The following is an 18,473-nucleotide window of genomic DNA, read 5'->3' as shown; positions in this document are numbered from 1 at the left end:
ATGACCCCTCGTTCTGGACTTCCCCTACATCGGAAACAATCTTCCTGCATCTAGCCTGTCCAATCCCTTTAGAATTTTATACGTTTCAATAAGATCCCCCCTCAATGTTAGAATAGTCATGAGAAATTTCAAAATGCAGGTTGGTTAGGAAAATCAGGTTGGTGCCGACAAGATGGCATTTTAGAGCAGCTCATGGTTGAGCCCATGGGGGGTGGGGGGGGGCAGCGGAGGGAAATCAGCTATTCCGGATCGGGTATTATGCAATGAACCAAAGTTGATTAGAAAGCTCAAGGTAAAAGAACCATAAGGGCAAGTGATCATATGAGTGAATTAACCCTGAAATTTGAAAAGAAACAGTTAAAGACAGATGTATCAGAATTATAGTAGAGTAAAGGGAATTACAGAGGCACGAGAGAAGAGTTGCCTGGAATTGATTGGAAAAGAACACTGGCAGGGGTGACAGCAGAGCAGCAATGGCTGGAATTTCTGGAAACAATTCAGAAGTCAAAGGACATATACATCCCAAAGAGGAAGTAGTATTCTAAAGTTGAGACAACTGTGGCTAACAAGAGAAGTCAAAGTCATAACAAAAACAAAGAGAGTGCATATAATAGAACAAAAATTAATGGGATGTTAGATGATTGGGAAGCTCTGAAGAACCAACAGAACCAATGAAAAAAGTCATTACGAAGGCAAAGATAGAATACGAAAGTAAGCTAGCCAATAATATTTAAGCTGATATCAAAAGTTTCTTTTGATACATAAAGAGTAAAAGAGAGGTGAAAGTGGATATCGAACTGTTGGAAAATGATGCTGCAGAAGTAGTAATGGTGGACAAGCAGATGGCTGAATAAGTATTTTGCATCAGTTTTCATATGGAAGACACTAATAGTCTGGTGGAAGTTCCAGGTGTCAGGGGCCATGAAATGTGTGAAGTTATCATAACTAGAGAGAAGGTTCTGGGGAAACTGAAAGGTCTGAAGGTAGATAAGTCACCTGGACCAAATGGTGCACATCCCAGGGATCTGAATGAGGTGGCTGAAGAGATTGTGGAGGCATTAGTAATGATTTTTCAAGAATCACTAGATTCTGGAATGGTTCTGGAAGACTGAAAAATTGCAAATGTCACTCCATTCTTCAAGAAGGAAGAGAGGTAGAAGGAAGAGGCTACAGGCCAGTTAGTCTGATCTCATGATTGGGAATATATTAGAGTCAATTATCAAGGATGAGATATCAGGGTATTTGTAGGCACAGGATAAAATACACCATAGTCAGCATTATATCCTCAAGGGATAATCTTACCTGACAAATCTGTTAGAATTCTTTGAAGAAAAAACAAGCAGGATAAACAAAGGAAAACCTGTTGATATTGCGTACTTGGATTTTCAGAAGGCCTTTGACAAGATGCCATACACAAGGCTGCTTAATAAGCTACGAGCCTATGGTATTACAGGATCGTTTCTAGCAAGAATAAAGCAATGGCTGATTGGAAGGAGGCAAAGAGTGGGAATAAAGGGAGCCTTTTCTGATTAGCTGTCGGTGACTAGTGGTGTTCCACACAGGTCTGTATTGGGACATCTTTTTAAGTTATACGTCAATGATTTGGATGATGGAATTGATGGCTTTGTTGCAAAGTTTGCAGATGATACAAAGATAGGTGGAGGGGCAGGTAGTTTTAGAAGTAGAAAGGCTACAGAAAGACTTAAGATTAGGAGAATAGCAAAGAAATGGCAGATGGAATCCAGCGATGGTAAGTGTATGGTCATGCACTTTGGTAGAAATGAAAGGGTTGACTATTTTCTAAATGGAGAGAAAATACAGAAAACTGAGATGAAAAGGGGCTCAGGAGTCTTTATACAGTATTCCCCAAGGGTTAATTTGCAGATGGAGTCTGTGGTGAGGAAGGCAAATGCAATGTTATTTTAAGAGGACTAGAATATAAAATCAAGGATGTGCAAGTTAAGTATTGTAAGCAGTTTTGTGTCCCTTAACATACAAACTGGATAGGGTTCGTACCTGGACAGCGTTCAAAGGAGGTTCACTAAAATGATTCCAGGACTGAATGGCTTGACATATGAAAACCATAGGATGGCTCTAGGCCTGTATTCATGAGAATCCAGAAGAGTCAGGGGGACCTCATTGAAACCTATCAATTGCTGAAAGGCCTTGATAGAGTGGATGTGGAAAGGATGTTCCCTATGGTGGGAGAGTCCAAGACCAGAAGACACAACTTCAGAATAAAGGGGTGTCCTTTTAGAATAGGGCCAGCTGGTGGCGTAGTGGCATCCAAGCCAGGCTTCGGAGTGAAGGCTCCCAAGTTCGAATCCAGCCGGCTCCCTTGTACGCTTTCCATTCGTGCTGGGTTGAGTGTCGAGCTAGCAACTTGGCCTCATAAAAACAAGAATGACTCCACTTGGAGTTAAGGGCTTTCTTTCTTCTCTTCTTTTAGAACAGAGATGAGGAGGAATTTCTTTAGCCAGAGTGGTGAATCTGTGGAATTCATTGCCACAGACAAATGTGAAGGCCAAGTCTTTATGTATATTTAAGGCAAAGGTTGATGGATTCTTGTTTGGTCGGGGCATGAAGGGATGCGGGGAGAAGACAGGAAATTGGGGCAGAGAGGAAAATTGGATCAGCCATGATGAAATGGCGGAGCAGACTCGATGGCCAAATGCCTAATTCTGCTTCTATATTTTATGGTCTAAATTTAACAAGTTAAAGTTTACAGCAATTTAACATTTCAGTATAGCGCAAGAGAAACCAAAAATAGACTTAAGCTACCAACTGCTCAAATGAAATTAATGACTAAGTATAAGACTCACCTTAATGTCATAAAATTTGGAAATTCACCATTTGAAACTATATTGTGTGAACAAGCCCTTTTGATTGGGAGAGAAAATGCAATTTCTAAAATCAGTAATAATTAAGGGGGTTCCAAACAAAAACAAACAAGTATTTGCTAAGGAGCTTGTAAGAGAACAACTCAATTAAACACGGTCTCAAAACTGAAACTATGGTGACTCATACCTCCAGTAAGATGTAAACCTGGTTAAAAGAAAACTTCCGATAAGATGGCAGTGCATTTGGAAGCTACTCAGGGACCTACCAAAGGTGTTTTTGTCTTTTTTTAAAGATCTTTTTCATGATCACAAGACAATACTGGACTTTGAGAACATAGGTAACTGTAGGTCTACCCCATCAGTGAGCGGCTCATTGGCAGAAGCACTGGACTTTGTGTGGACCATGTTGCTGCCTGTTACAGGAAGGCATCGAAAGCAGAGGTGGTGAGAAAAGGCAGCATACAATGTAACAGCAGGTGTTTGTCTTGGACGTTTCTCTTGCAATCACAAGACCCTGTTGGATATGGATAACCTGAGATGCCACAGGCCCATTTCCCTTGTTTGTGGCCAGACAGACAGCGGGGGAGCTGCATTGCCTTGGTTGTTGCGAGGAGTACGCCTCAAGCTGTGGGAGAGGAGACGCCAAAAGCTGTGTAGCTGGCATCCATGCTCAGCTGGGGGGGCTAGCCTCTCCCATCACTGCTGCCCCCCAGTGTTCAAGGGACGGAATTACGAGCTGGTTTGCTTGCATTCATCTACGGACTGCTCGGAACCACACCATCAATATGCGGGACATGTCACTCAGGGACTTAGCCTACATATATTTTTTTGTGTGACTGCATGTCTGCTTGCCATCTTGAATGTGCTGTGTGTGCCTTGTGCTGTATATGTTTTGCAGCTTGACCCAGAGGAATGCTGTTTTGTTCAGCTATATTCATGTTTGGTTAAACGATCATTACTCTTGAGCTTGAAAACTACTTTCAGTTCATTTAAATTTAATAAAGTGCAGTTCTCATTTTCTTTGTGAATGAGTATCTCTATATTTGTATGTGGTTTACTCTCTGCATCCTAAAATCTCAAAAAATATATATTCCTACATTTAAAGACCTTGCAACTGGTTTAAATGTTTAAGCCAGTTCAACAAATCACAGCGAATTATTAAAAACGGAGCAATTTTCCAAGCATTAATCGCCTCAGTTCAAAGGGTAGTAATGAGGCATAAAATAAGAGCCAAATGGCATGCTTCTACAAATTTACTCCTGCATTTAACATATTTATAACCAATTTTTATTTTCTTGGATCTCTTGACAACCTTGTTCACTATTAATAACTCCCACATTATCTGCAAACTTACTGATCAGCCCAGGTAAATTTGATCTTTGTCCAAATTTATATACCTGGGATCTTTAATTCCATAACATACCTTGGAAGACATCTTTGTCCTCCTTTGTAAAGACAAAAGTACGTGCTTAATTGTTCTGCTAGTCCTCTGTACCCCATGATAACATCTTCACATATAGAAGAGCTAAGGCACTGAGCATTCAGTTAAACACTACAAGTTTGTTCCAATTTTATCTGCTGTATAATTCTAAACTGGTCCTAATCCTCAAGCCAATGGGCTTATCTGACAGTTTTACAGGCTTTGTCTGAACAATAGACTGGTCGATGGGACTAGCTAGTTTAAATGGTTCAGCACAGGCTATATGGGCTGAAGAGCCTGTTTCTGTGCTGTACTTTTCTGTGACTGACTCCAATGAACAATTATTGTAACTCATGTTAATGAGAATTTCATTAAAATTTTCCAGTAACAGCAACATTGCAGCCTTACACACATACACAAGGAAATCTGCAGATGCTGAAAACAAACACAAAAATGCTGGAGGAACTCAGCAAGCTAGGCAGCATCTATGGGGAAAAAGTAAACAGTCAACATTTCAGTCTAAGACCCTTCATCAGGACTGGAAAGAAGGTGAGGAGAAGGAAGAAAGACGTACAAGGTGTAAGTGATAGGTGAAACTGGGAGAAGGGGGAAGGATGAAGTAAAGAGCTGGGAAGTTGATAGATGAAAGAGAAAGGGCTGGAGGAGAGGACATTTGATATGAGAGAATTTGATAGGAGAGGATAGAAAACCATGGAAGGGAAAGGAAGGGGTAGGAGCTCCAGAGGGGAGGTGATGGGCAGGTAGGAGATAAGGTAAGAGAGGGAAACAGAATGAGGAATGGTGTAGTGGGGGGGGGGGGGGGCAATTACCAGAAGTTTGAGAAATCAATGCTCATGCCATCTTGTTGGAGGATACCCAGACAGAATATGTGTTGTTCGTTCAACCTGAGTGTGGCCTCATCACAGCAGTAGAGAAGGATCTTTCTTCTGACATGTTGAACGATGTAGACTGGGAGACAGCTTCACTGAGCACCTACACTCCATCTACCAGAAAAAGAGGGATCTCCCAAGTAGCCACACATTTCTATTCTACTTCCTATTCCAACATGTCAGTCCATGGCCTCCTCTACTCCCCTTTCTCTCCATTCCTGATGAAGGTTCTCAGCCTAAAACTGTTTACTCTTTTCTCTAGATGCTGCCTGGCCTGTGAGTTCATCCTGCATTTTCTGTGTTGTCTCACACACATGCTTGTTTCCCTTAGAACTTCTAACAATGATTTAGCCCTTTTTTGTAGACTGTACAATTAATTCTCCACCTATTCTATACAACCATGAGAATTTCTGAAATAATAAGAAAATGCAGTTTCAAACTACAATTTCTTGAAAATATTACATTTTAAACAATGCGTTTTTAATTATATACTAAACCATAATAAGCCTTTGGCAAACTCTGTGGTCCTGAAATTAATTTTCTATGACTAATTATTTCAAATATTTCAAAATATTCACGATTTTAATGCTTCCCCCATAATTTAACATCTGCTTTCACCTTTTGGATCCATTCCCATATGTAGTAGAACACAGAATGCTCTGTTATTTCTCACTGTCTGAAATTCCTTCTGTGTTATCAAGATTGCTCAGTAGCTAGAGATGTTTCTAGGTACTAGGACCTTGAAGTGCTACATTGACGCCACAGATGTCATAAAAGGAGAAGACCATGTTGGAGAGATATTTGTAGATAATTTTATGAACTATATAAAAGAGCATCAATTTACCATTGATCACAAACTCCAGGCTAGAGGCATAGATTTTTGAAAAATGCTAGCAGTTCATATATGATGTTGGCATTTCTCTTTTCTATCTTAGGAAGCTAAGGGCCATAAGCAAGCATGAATGCTGAAGTCCTAAACTTCAAAACTCACAATTTCAATTGCTGAACTTCCAAAGGAGAACCACAGCAGAGACGCAATTTCCTTGGACATGACGCTAGTTCAACAACAGTTCATTCTAGATAAGGTTCCCAACCTTTTATGCCAATAGCCAATACCATTAAGCAAGGGATCCATGGACCACCGGTTAAAAACCCCTGCCCTAGAGATAACTCTGCAAATTTTATTTTATTGAAAGAGTTTTTGCACAAGTATTTTCAGGTGTTATAATTCTTAGAAGCAAAATTGAATAAATTTAGCTTTGAAAGATTCCTTACTGAATGACTACATAATATATCAGCAGGGCTCAGTCAAACCCCACGAGTTGCAGTTACAAGGCCCTGTGCCCTACAAGATTTAGTGAAAGAGCATTGATGAAAACAACAGCAACACACACAAGATGCTGGAGGAAATCAGCAGGCCAGGCAGCATCTACTGAAATTAATAAACAATCAATTTTCGGGTGAGACCGTTTTTCAGGACTGGAATGGAAGAGGAAAGTTACCGGAATAAAAAGTGGGGGAAGGGAAGGAGAATAAGCTAAAAGGTGATAGGCGAAGCCCGGTAGGTGAGAAAGGTAAAGGGCTGGAGAAGGAGGACTCTGATAGGAAAGGAGTGCATACCATAGGAGAAAGGGAAGTGGGAGGGGCACCAGAGGGAGGTGATAGGCAGGTAAGAAATGGTAAAAGGTTAGAGTGTGGAATAGAAGGAGAGGGAAATGGAAGCGGGGAAAAAGAACTGAAAGGAGAAATTAATGTTTATGCCATCATGTTGGAGGCTATCTGGACAGGATAAGAGGTGTTGCTCCTACAACCTGAGAGCGGCCTCATCACGGCGGACGTAGATGCCATGGACCAATATGTCAGAACAGTAATGGGAATAAGAATTAAAATGGTTGGCCACTGGGAAATTCCACTTTTGGTTGATGGAACAGAGGTACACGACAGAGCAGTCCCCTAAGTTACATTGGGTCTCACCAGTGTAGAGGAGGGAACAATGGTGGGGGTATCCAGAACTAGGGAGCACAGCCTTAAAATTGAGGGGCAACCCTTTAGAACAGAGGCAAGGAAGAACTTTTTTAGCTAGAGAATACTGGATCTGTGGAATGCTCTGCCACAGACAGTTGTACAGGTCAACACTGTGGGTATACTTAAAGTGAAACTTGATAGCTCCTAATTAGTCAGGGCATCAAAGGTTATGGCAAGAAGGCAGGTGTATGGGGTTGAGTTGGATCCAGGATCAGCCAAGATGGAAAGGCAAAGCAGTCTCGATGGGCTGAATGAGCTACTTCTGCTCCCTATGTCATGGGAGCACTAGATACAATAATAACCCATTCCAACACTTTAGTAACCCAGTGGCCAATCATTTTAATGTAGGAAAAATACCAACATGGAAAGAAAATTGGGTGACAGGTAGGAGACAAAGAGTGGGAATAAAGTAAGCCTTTTCTGGCTGGCTGCCAGTGAATAGCGATGTTCTGCACAGCTTGGTGTTGGGACCACTTCTTTTGACATTATATACCGATGACTTAGATGACAGACTTGGTAGCTTTGGGGTCAAGTTTACAGATACAAAAGATATATGGAGGAGAAAATAATAATGAGGAAGCAGGGACTCTACATAAGGATTTAGACAAGATGGGAGAACAGGCAAAGAAATGGGAGATCTAATATTGAGTAGGGAACTGCATGGTCATTAACATTGGTAGAATGGAATTAAGTAATTAAGACTATTTTCTAAATAGGAAGAAGATTCTAAAATTAAGACATGCAAAGGAACTTGGGGGTTCTTGTGCCATATTCCCTGATGGTTAACTTGCAAGTTGAGTCAGTGATAAGAAAGTCAAATGTAATGTTGGTATTCTTTTACAGACTAGAATACAAGATCAAGGATGTAATGTTGAGGCTTTATAAGGCATTCATCAGACCACACTAGGAGTATTGTGAGCAGTACTGAGTCTAGTCCTGTGGCTCAGAAGGGTAAGTAACTGAAGAGGGTGGCAACATTAATAGTTGGGGGGGACAGACAGGCGATTCTATTGTCGCAAAAAAAAAACACAGATGGTAGTTGGCATCCCAGGTGCCAGGGTCCACGATATTTCTGAATATGTCCACAAAATTCTGAAAAGGGAGGGTGAGCAGCCAGAAGTTGTAGTACATATTGGTACCGACAACATAGGTAGAAAAGGGCAAGAGGTCCTGAAAACAAAAATGTAGGGAGTTATGAAGGAAGCTGAGAAGCAACATCTCAAGGGTATTAATCGTGGGATTGCTGTCTGTACCACACATCAGAGAGGATAGGAATCGAATGAGGAGGCAGTAAAATGCATGGCTGAAGAACTGGAGCAGGAGGCAGAGATTCAGATTTCTAGATAATTGGGACCTCTTCTGGGGCAGGTGTGACCTGTACAAAAGTGACAAGAAGCACTTGAATCTGAGGGGGACCAATATTCTTGCAGGCAGGTTGACTAGAGCTAATATAGTGGGGTATGGGAGCCAGTATGATAGAGCTGAGGATGAGCTAGCAGGTTTGTAATAGTAGGCCTCCGTTAGTCTCAAAAGACCATGGATTTGCGCCTTGGAAAGTTTCCAGGGCGCAAGCCTGGGTAGGGTTTTTTTTTTAAATGGAAGACTTGAGCTGCAAGTCTCCCCTCTCCACGCCACCAATGTTGTCCAAGGGAAGGGCATTAAAATCCATACAGCTTGGCACTGCTGTCATCGCAGGACACACACGCAGCCTCAGCCAAGGCTCGAACTAGTAACCTTCAGATCACTAGGCGAATGCCTTAATCACTTGCCAACAAGCAGATGAAAGGTGTAACGTGAATGTAAGGAATGACAAGCCAGTAACTGAGTACAAATGCAGACAATGCAAAGAGTTAAACTGTACTACAGGGTCAAAATTCAAAAGCGCAAAGAATGCAGGACCGAAGGTGCTGTATTTAAATGCGTGTAGTATTCCGAACAAGGAGAACAAACTCATGCGCGATTAGAGATTGGTCAGCGCGACATAGTGGGCCGTGGCTGAAAGAAGGTCAGTTGCGAGCTCAATATCAAATGATACACTTTGTATCAAAAGGACAGACAGGAAGGCATGGGCAGTGGTGTGCTTCTGTTGGAAAGAGATGGAATTATATATTTAGAAAGAGGTGATATAGGGTCAGAGAATGTTGAATCTTTGTGGATCGAGTTAAGAAATTGCAAGGGTGAGAATCATATATAGGCCTCCAGATTGTAGCCAAGATGTGGGGTTGAGATTGCAAAGGGAGTTGGGAAAGGCATGTAATAAGAGGGAATGTCACAATTGTAATAGGGGACTTCAATATGCAAGGGGATTGAGAAAATCAGGTTGGTGTTGGATCGCAAGACAGGGAATTTGTTGAATGCCTATGAGATGGCTTTTTAGAGCAGCTTGTGCTTGAGCCTACTCAGGAAAAGGCCATCTTAGATTGCGTGTTGTGTAATAACCCAGATCTAATTAGTGAGTGTAATGTAAAGGAACCCTTAGGAGACAATGATCATAATATGATTGAATTTATATTGCAAGTTGAGAAGGAGAAGCACAAGTCACAGGTATCAGTACTGCAATGGAATAAAAGGGAATTACAGAAGCATGAGACAGGAGCTTGCCCAGGTGATTGGAGGAGAAGACTGATGGGGATGACAGCATAGCAGAGATGGTAGAGTTTCTGGGAATAGTTCGCAAAATGCAGGATAGATATGTCCCACAGAGGAAGAAATTCTCAAATGGCAGGGGTAGGCAACCAGAGCTGACAAGGAATGTTGATGACTGCATAAAAGCCAAGGAAAGGGCATATAAGGTAGCAAAGTGGGTGGGAAATTGGATGATTGGGAAGCCTTTAAAATCTAACAAAAGGAAACTAAAAAAGCTACAAGAAGGGGAAAGATGAAATAAGAGGGCAAACTAGCCAATAATATAAAGCAGGATACCAAAGTTTTTTACATTTATATAAAGAGTAAAAGGGAGGTGAGAGTTGATATTGGACCACTGGAAAATGATGCGTGTGAAGTAATAATGGTGGACAAAGAGATTGATGCAGGGAGATCTCATTGAATGTTGAAAGGACTAGATAGGGTGGATGTGGAGAGAATGTTTCATATGGTAGGGTATCCAGAACTAGAGAGCACAGCCTCAAAATAGAGGGGTGACCTATTAGAATGGAAGTAAGGAGGAATTTTTTAGCCAGAAAGTGGTGAATCTGAGGAATACTCTGCCACAGACTGCAGTGGAGGCCAAGTCTGTTGGTATATTTAAGAAGAAGTTGATAATTTCCTGATAGTCAGGGATTCAAAAGATATGGTGAGATGGCAGGTGTATGGGGTTGAGTAGGATCCGGGATCAGCCAAGATGAAATGGTAGAGCAGACTTGATGAGCTGAACAGTCTAATTCTGCTCCTATGTCTTATGGTTTCTGGGTCAGTTTTGGGGCCCTTACCAGAATCAGAATTGATATCAATGACATATCACTTCCAAAAAGATCACAGTGTGTTTGGATGCAGCGGTCTCTTGGAGGCCAAAGGTGTTTTTTTTAATTTGTTAAATGTGGGGTTCCAAGAACTTTGGGTACTGCCGGTCTACTGCATCAGTGAGCCGCTTGTTGATCAGAGTAGTTGGACTAGCTATTCGCGGAGATGGCCGGGGTGTATAGAGTGTTGCTGCCTGCATTGAAGGCATCAAAGTTAATGTGTGAAGACAGCATGCAACGACTGTCTTGGACATTACTCTTGCGATTACAAGATGCTGTTGGACATCAATAATGCATGATGCTACAGGCCTGTTTCCCTTGTTTGGTGGGGCATCAGGCAGCAGGGTAGCTGCATAGTCTCTGTTGTAATGAGGATAAGGCCTCAAGCCATGGACTTGCCTGCTGCTGCAGTCCAGGTGAGGAGATACTGGTGCAGTGCAGCGTTCCACCTGTGCTCAGTTGGGGGCTGGTCTCTCCTGTGGGAGCTGGCGTTCAGTGTTCGATTGGCAGGATGAGAGACAGGATTGCAGTGGCTGTGCACTGACAAGAACTGTACAATCAGTTTGCAGGACATGTTGCTCAGGGTCTTAGGCTATATATGTGGGGGTTTTTTTGGCTCGCTATTTTGAATGTGGTGTGTCTGTTTTGCGAATAGAGGGTAAATTTGTTCACCAGATTGTGAAATCGATATTCATGCCATCAGGTTGGAGGCTACCCAGATGGAATGCAAGGTCATGAACACTAGAAATCTGCTGATGCTGGAAATCCAAAGCAACACTCACAAAATGTTGGAGGACCTCAGCAAGCCAGTTAGCATCTCCAGTCAATGTTTTGGGCCAAGACCCTTCATCAGGACAAGGTGCTGCTCCTCCATCCCGAGGATGGCCTCATCTTGGCACAAGATGAGACGGGCGCGTCAGAACAGGAATGAGAATTAAATTGTTTAGCCACCGGGAAGTCCTGCAGATGGAGAGGAGGTGCTGGACAAAGCAGTCCCCCAATTTACAACAGGTCTCACCAATGTAGAAGAGACCACATTCGAAGCACCAAATGCAACTGACAACTCCAGCAGATTCGCAGGTGAAGGACTGCCTGGGACCCTGAATGGATTTGGAGGAGGAGGTGCATGGGCAAGCAAAGTACTTAGGCCACTTGGTGGGATAAATGCCGAGAGGATGAATGGACAAGGAACTCATGGAGGGGGCAATCCCTGTAGAAAGCGGTGGGGCGGAGAGGATTCCTTTAGAGTTGGCAGAAGTTGCAGAGGATAATGTGTTGAATGCGGAGGCTGGTGGGGTGGTAGACATGTATGTGGGACTCCATCGCTATTAAGATGGCGGGAAAATGGTGTGAGTGTAAATGTATGGGAAATGTAGGAGATGGCAGCATCAATAGTAGAGGGAGGGAAAACCCATTCTTTAAAGGAGCTTTTCTGATGCCCTTATACCGAAAGCTGCATCCTGGGAACAGATAAAACAGAGAAGAAACTGAGAAAAGTGAATAGCAATTTTACAGAAGATAAGGTGGGAAAAGGTACAGGCAAGATAACTGTACGAATCAGTAGGTTTATAACAGATGTCGGTTGATTTGCTTCCAGAGATGGAGAAAGGGGAGGGAGATGTCAGAGGTGGACGAAGTGAAAGATCATCACATTACTAGTGAAGAAAATCAGTCGACATTTCTCTTTGGCCCATGTCTGAAGGAAGGGATATGGTTGATCGTTAACTGCTTCTGAAGAAGCTCATCATGGCTTTCAGTTACACCTTAAATATGCCAAAACGTGAATTTAAGTACTAGATTTATCGTCGTCAGTAGGTCACATCTGGAATTTCCAGTTGGCGGACGATTTCCCTCCACACCACTCTGACATATTGGGAAATCATATACGTGGCAAGTTACAGCTGTGGTTTGCCTTTGCCGTCTGCCAGGTGAGGTTTTTTTAAAAGAGATCACCAGCTCTTAACCCAGAACGGATGGGGTGCGTGCAAGGGTGCCGGCTGGATTCGAACTCGGGACCTCTCGCCCTGAAGTCCAGTGCTGATGCTACTACATCACCAGATTTCAGATATGGTAAAATCATTCTCTACCCAACTGACCTTGCAAAGTCCTCCTCACAAACACCAAAGGGAGCTGAACGCAAGAGTACTCAATGCTCATGGTATACATCATAAAATTCCATTCCATGCTATCAAATTAGAAACAAGTAAGGAAACCTAATGAACAGCTCCTAATGCTCCCCCTGCCCCCAACTGATGAATCAGAACTTTGCCATAGTAAATGAGATTCCAACACGCAAACGTAATAATGGCACATAATGCAATCTAGTTTGATGACTTTGATACATCAAGAATATTACTATAGCATCATCATGTCCTTAAGACTGATAAAGCAAACACAATGAGGGATACACCTACTTGATGTAGTCAACCCTTTCTTGTCTATAACAACATTTATCTATAACAACAATAGAAGTAACCACAATACAGACAAAGACATGTCCTCACAAAGACACCATTATGTTGCGTAGTGCTATTATGATGCTAAATTGGATGTACAGCCATCTCATTATTGGACATCCATGAGACCTTGTGAGCCATATGCAACAATTTGGTATTCTGTAATCTCATAATTCTTTATATTCTTCACTTAACCAAAATGTTTGAGCATGCAGAAGAGCACAACATGCATAGTGCAATGTGTACCTAAAATTGACATACTGACTTGCTAAAATTGCACAGTACATGTACTTGACTGAAGCTAAGCAACACAGGACTAAAGATCGGCTCTTCCACATTCTATCACGAATAGCTAGAACAATTGTGTTGACAGGAAGCAGTTCCAAGAACAACCCCATCCTCAAAGATTGTCTTCAACATCTGATACCATCAGCCAGAAGTGCTGATGACCCGTTCATTACAACAGGCAGTTTTTCTTCCGATTCAGTTCTCTTCGGATGCTACCAGACAACGTCCTAGTATAATGCAGGAGATCTGTAGTCTAGAATTAACTGCATTTTCAGAAGCAGAATTAATACCATCGGCATATGTCTTGAAATTGGTTAACTTTACAGCAGCAGTACAATGAAATACATGATAAATATAGAGAAAAAAACTCAATTACATTAAGTCAGTCAAATTGGCTAAAAAGTGGGTCGCCACAATACATTGATTACCACATAACTGTGCCTAGTGATATTTATTAAGAGGACAAATACATCCAACTAATTATGTTCTGTTGAGGGTCTTTGACCAACATTTTCATAGCTAAAGCAGTTTGTCTGGCTTTGGATACATATTAAGACTTGACTAGGTAAATAAAAGACAATTAAACGTGGATCAGGAATTTTACATCGACATACTGAAACTGCCGTTGTTCCTCAAAGGGCAAGGGCATGAAGAAATACAATATTTCTCCAAGAGAAACTAATCTACCCTTGAAATGACAATACTAAAGGACCAGTGACTAATGACAACTGAACTAGTCCATTAAGTAGTACAACCACAGGAGGTAAAACTGTGCGTATACTGCACGATTAGATCACCTATTGATTTCCTAAAACTTTTCTATCAAACAAAATATTCCATCAGCAGATTCAAACACTCTTCTTGCTAGAATGAATGAGTTACCATAACATTCAGGCTCTACCCCTTCAGGAAAAAGCAATCTGCTTGATCAACCCCTATTGATTACTCTAAACTTCTTTCATTACTAGTGCTATATGAGTTGCAGGGTGTCTTATCTACAAAATGCATTCACCTAAACAACTCTAACAGCACCTTCCAATCCTGTAGCCTCCACCACAAATACCAAGGGCAGTAGGCACTTATGAGGAAGTACGTCTTATTAGGAACTCCAAAGTAAAACCAATATAAACTATTCTTACTGCTTCACACAAACTGTCAACATACAAGATCAAACATGAAAGAAACGTGTACAAAATATTTTTGAGGCAGAAAAACACAGGTTTTGAATACAGAAGTCAGAAACCTAATTCAGTTTAGCTGGTCTATTACTGAATACACATGAAGGCTTGAATGAATAAATAAGATACATAATTGAAAAAGAATCAGGGATGATTGCATGAATGGATTGACGTTGGACAATCATTCTTAAGGTGAAGAGACTTAAATCACGAAGAATTGCAAAGAAGGTGTTATTGTGGACAGTTTCTACCTTGCAAAATGCCTTTCCTAGAAGCTCCCTTCTGGAAAGAATCATGATGAGGTTTATTATCACTGGCATGTGACAGGAAATTTGTTAACTTAGCAGCAGCAGTTGAATGCAATAGATAATCTAGCAGAGACAAAAAAAAAAACAAAATAAAAATAATAATAAACAAATAAATCAATTGTAGTATACATATATTGAATAAATTTTTTAAAACTTGCAGAAACAGAAATACTGTATATTAAAAAAGTGAACACAGGGCTACCAAAAACAAAAAAAATTGTGTCATCTTAAAACTTTTAGTCATTGATCAATCATTTTAGTTATCTCCCCAACCCCCTCTATTACCTCAGTCACTATAAATACTTTAAACCACTCTTTATAATGCTATTTACATTCTATATACATGCCTGATATTTATGTATGCTCATTTTATTCCAAGTCCTTACTTTAACTTCTAAAACATATTTATATAATTCTTGTTATATAATTATCGAATGCTGTTGGTTTTGTTGCAAGTTGCACCAACACACCACAGCTAATTCCTAATACATGTAAATGGCAAAGTTGATTCTTGATCCTTTAAATACAGAAACCACTAGCAGAAGGTTCAAGGCAATTGGCAAAATAACCAGACACTACAGAGATAAATAAAACTGGAAGCAAGGACTTTGAATACACAGCCTGTGGAGTGAGATTAACAACTAATGCTCAAACCTCTGTGTAGACTATATAGGACATTTGCTAACTGTGGACTAAAGCCACATCAAAAACTAACTTCCTATCTCTCTCTGTAATTGGGAAATTGGGAAAGAAAAACTGTCAGCCCTCCTGCAAATGCCAACAGAAAGTATTGAGGAAGAAAAACGTTTGAATTAAATTCCTCCAGAACTGAATAAATGGAAACTTAATTACAAACTAAATTCTACCACAAAAATCACTATCTTAAGTACACATCAAACCAGAAAAAATAGATGTACATTCACAAAGTCAACACAAACTTTTTCAAAAAAAAGCAAGAAATATGTACATAAGAAGCTATATTTCGTGACAATACTATATGCTGGGTAGAAAAGGCTTAAAAAAAACTTATAGCTGAGCATAAAAACGACTTCACTCAAGTCAGAGCAACAATTTCCACCCTACACCAGCATCAAAACAGCAACGCGATAAAGAACCGGACCAGCAGTCTAACTAACTTAATTGTAAAAGCGGTCTTGAAAAGAGGATACACAACTGAACTTCATCGGCTTCATTCTAATAAGTTCATTCAGCGTGGAGGACATAATTAAATCGATATTTAGTGCTCCAAAGTTGTTACCATTTGCTGATTCCAATCTTTGCAGTTGCTGGAAATCGGGTGTGCTGATCGCGAAAAAACATAATGATGCCAGCAGCGGGGATCTGCTAGTTACGCATCTAGCTCTGTCGAATAATTTGCACAGCTCAAAACATGCTACATCCATGTATTCGTTACAAACTCTTCTCGCAGTCAAGTTTTTGCATGAGCAATGAAGCGGATGCCTTTGAACTCTAAAGCTACTTTGGGAATAGGGTCACTCAGAGTAGCGCCCTCACCGAGGGGCTGGCTCTCACTCCCTATGCAGACCCCGAGCAGAATGAAGCGGATGCATTTAGACTCTAAAGCTACCTTGTACCTGGGAAATGAGTCACTCAGAGTAACGCCCTCACTGAGGGGTCTTTCCCTCCCCATCCAGACATCGAGCAGGTGCAGCAACATGGCGCCAGAGCAGCTCGCCACCTGTTACAAGCACGGAGCAACTCCTGTTTACCATCTACCACCCCACGGCTACCGAGGGGGGGGGGGGCGCAGACCTCTCACCGGAGCCGGGCCGGGCGGCAGTGGAGTTGCTACAGGTGTCAAGAGTGCCGGTTGCATTATAAACCCCTCTCGGACCGAGAAGGGTGCAGCCGGCGGCGGCTGGGCCCGGCCGGCCGGCTGGCCGGCCCCGGCAGCGCACTTACCGGCTGTCCACTCGCGCTCCCACCGTCTCCGCTGATTTTTCCGCCCCGCCGCCTCGTCCTGTCAGAGCTCGCGCTCGCTCACTCACTCCGCCCCTCCCTTTCTGACGTCGGCAGTCGCGTGCTGAGGGGTCGGCCGGTGCCGTGTGGGCAGGGGGACAGTGGGAGGGAGGGGGAGAGAGGAGTGTGAGAGGCAGGAGGGAAAGAAAGAACGGGGGAGGGGTGAGTGGTTATTAGACCGCGGAAAATGACTCTGGAAAGGTAGTACTGGGGGACAGGGAACTTGTTTTGCCGTCAGTCTTCACTTTAAGATACCAGCAGCGATGCCAGAAATTCGGAGACCGTCAGGGGGACAGAAGTGAGCATCTTTGCTATTACTGAGGAAACGGTGTGCTTAGGAAGATGAAAGATGTGAAGGTAGAAGACCTGGGCCAGATGGACTACACCGTAGGGCTCTGAAAAAGGTAGCTGAAGAGATTGTGGAAACTTTAGTAATGGTCTTTCAAAAAAAAATCACTAGGTTCTGGAATGGAGGACTGCAAAATTGTAAATGTCACTTGACTCTTTAAAAAGGGCAGGAGAGGAGAAACAGGAAATTATAGACCAGTTAGCCTGACTTCAGTGGTTGGGAAGATGTTGGAGTCCATTTTGGGATACTTGGAGGCACATGACAATTAAGCAAAAGTCAGTATAGTTGCCGGAGGGGGAAATCTTGCCTAACAGATCAGTTCAAGTTCTTAGAGTCATAGAAAAGTACAGCACAGAAACAGGCAATTGGGCCCTCCTAGTCCATGCCAAACCATTTAGTCACATTGACCTCAACCTGGACCATAGCCCTCCATAATCCCTAAATGAAGAAGTTTCCCTCATCTTCACCTTAAACTTTTCACCTTTCACCCCGAACCATGACCTCTAATTGAAGGACCACCCAACCTCAGTAGAAAGCCTGTTTGCAATTACCCTATCTAAACCCCTCATGATTTTGTATACCCCTATCAAATCTCCTCTCAATCTTTTACATCCCAAGGAATAAAGTTCCAACCTAATGAATCATTTCTCATCACTCAGAGACAGAGAATACAGCACATAACAGGCCTTTTGGACCATCTAATCCATGCTGAAACTATTTAGACTGCATACCCCCATCAACATGCACTAGGACCAGAGCTCTCCATACCCCTACTATCCACATGCCTATCCAAACTTCTCTTAAACATTGAAATCGAGCTCGCATGCACCACATGCTGGGAGCTCATTCCACACTCTCACAACCCTCTCAGGAAGTTTCCTCTCGTGTTCCCCAGAAACTCCTCATCTTTCACCTTCAAACCATGACCACTGGGCCCAGCCAACCTCAGTGACAAAAGCCTGCTTGCATTTACCCCATCTATACCCCTCATAATTTTGCATACCTCTATCATTTCTCCTCTTGATCTTCTATGTTCTAAAGAATACAGTCACAATCTATCCAATCTTTTCTTACAACTCAGGTCTTTCAGACCCAGCAGCATCCTTGTAAATTTTCTCTATACTTTTTCAACCTTACATTTTTCCTGTAGGTAGGTGACAAAAAATGCAGACAATACTCCAGATTTGGCCTCTCCAATATCTTATCAACTTCAAAATTGCATCCCATCTCCTGTAATCAATGCTGGACTTAAGAAGGCCGATGTGCCAAAAGGTTTCTTTA

At 42.0% G+C, this 18,473-nt stretch overlaps 1 protein-coding gene across 5 annotated transcripts in view; it reads right to left on the bottom strand.

Annotated features, from left to right (window-relative positions):
* The window catches only part of ugt8 (UDP glycosyltransferase 8), a 124,993-nt gene extending 108,067 nt beyond the window's left edge, over window positions 1-16,926 (bottom strand). The window contains exon 1 of one of the 5 annotated variants that reach the window (XM_073065155.1): window positions 16,787-16,926. Coding sequence is in view for 1 of the 5 variants with exons in the window: in XM_073065153.1 (XP_072921254.1) it covers window positions 16,122-16,266 (145 nt within the window). In the remaining 4 variants the exon portion in view is untranslated. Of the gene's footprint in view, window positions 1-16,121; window positions 16,351-16,458; window positions 16,697-16,786 lie in introns of those variants that run through there. The other 4 variants (XM_073065154.1, XM_073065157.1, XM_073065156.1 and 1 more) reach the window with 4 other exon arrangements.
* Between the last annotated feature and the right edge of the window lie 1,547 nt (window positions 16,927-18,473).

The sequence above is a fragment of the Hemitrygon akajei genome, chromosome 13 (assembly GCF_048418815.1).
Source record: "Hemitrygon akajei chromosome 13, sHemAka1.3, whole genome shotgun sequence".
In the NCBI taxonomy this organism is placed as follows: Eukaryota; Metazoa; Chordata; class Chondrichthyes; order Myliobatiformes; family Dasyatidae; genus Hemitrygon; species Hemitrygon akajei.
This window is presented reverse-complemented; position numbering and strand designations above follow the sequence as displayed.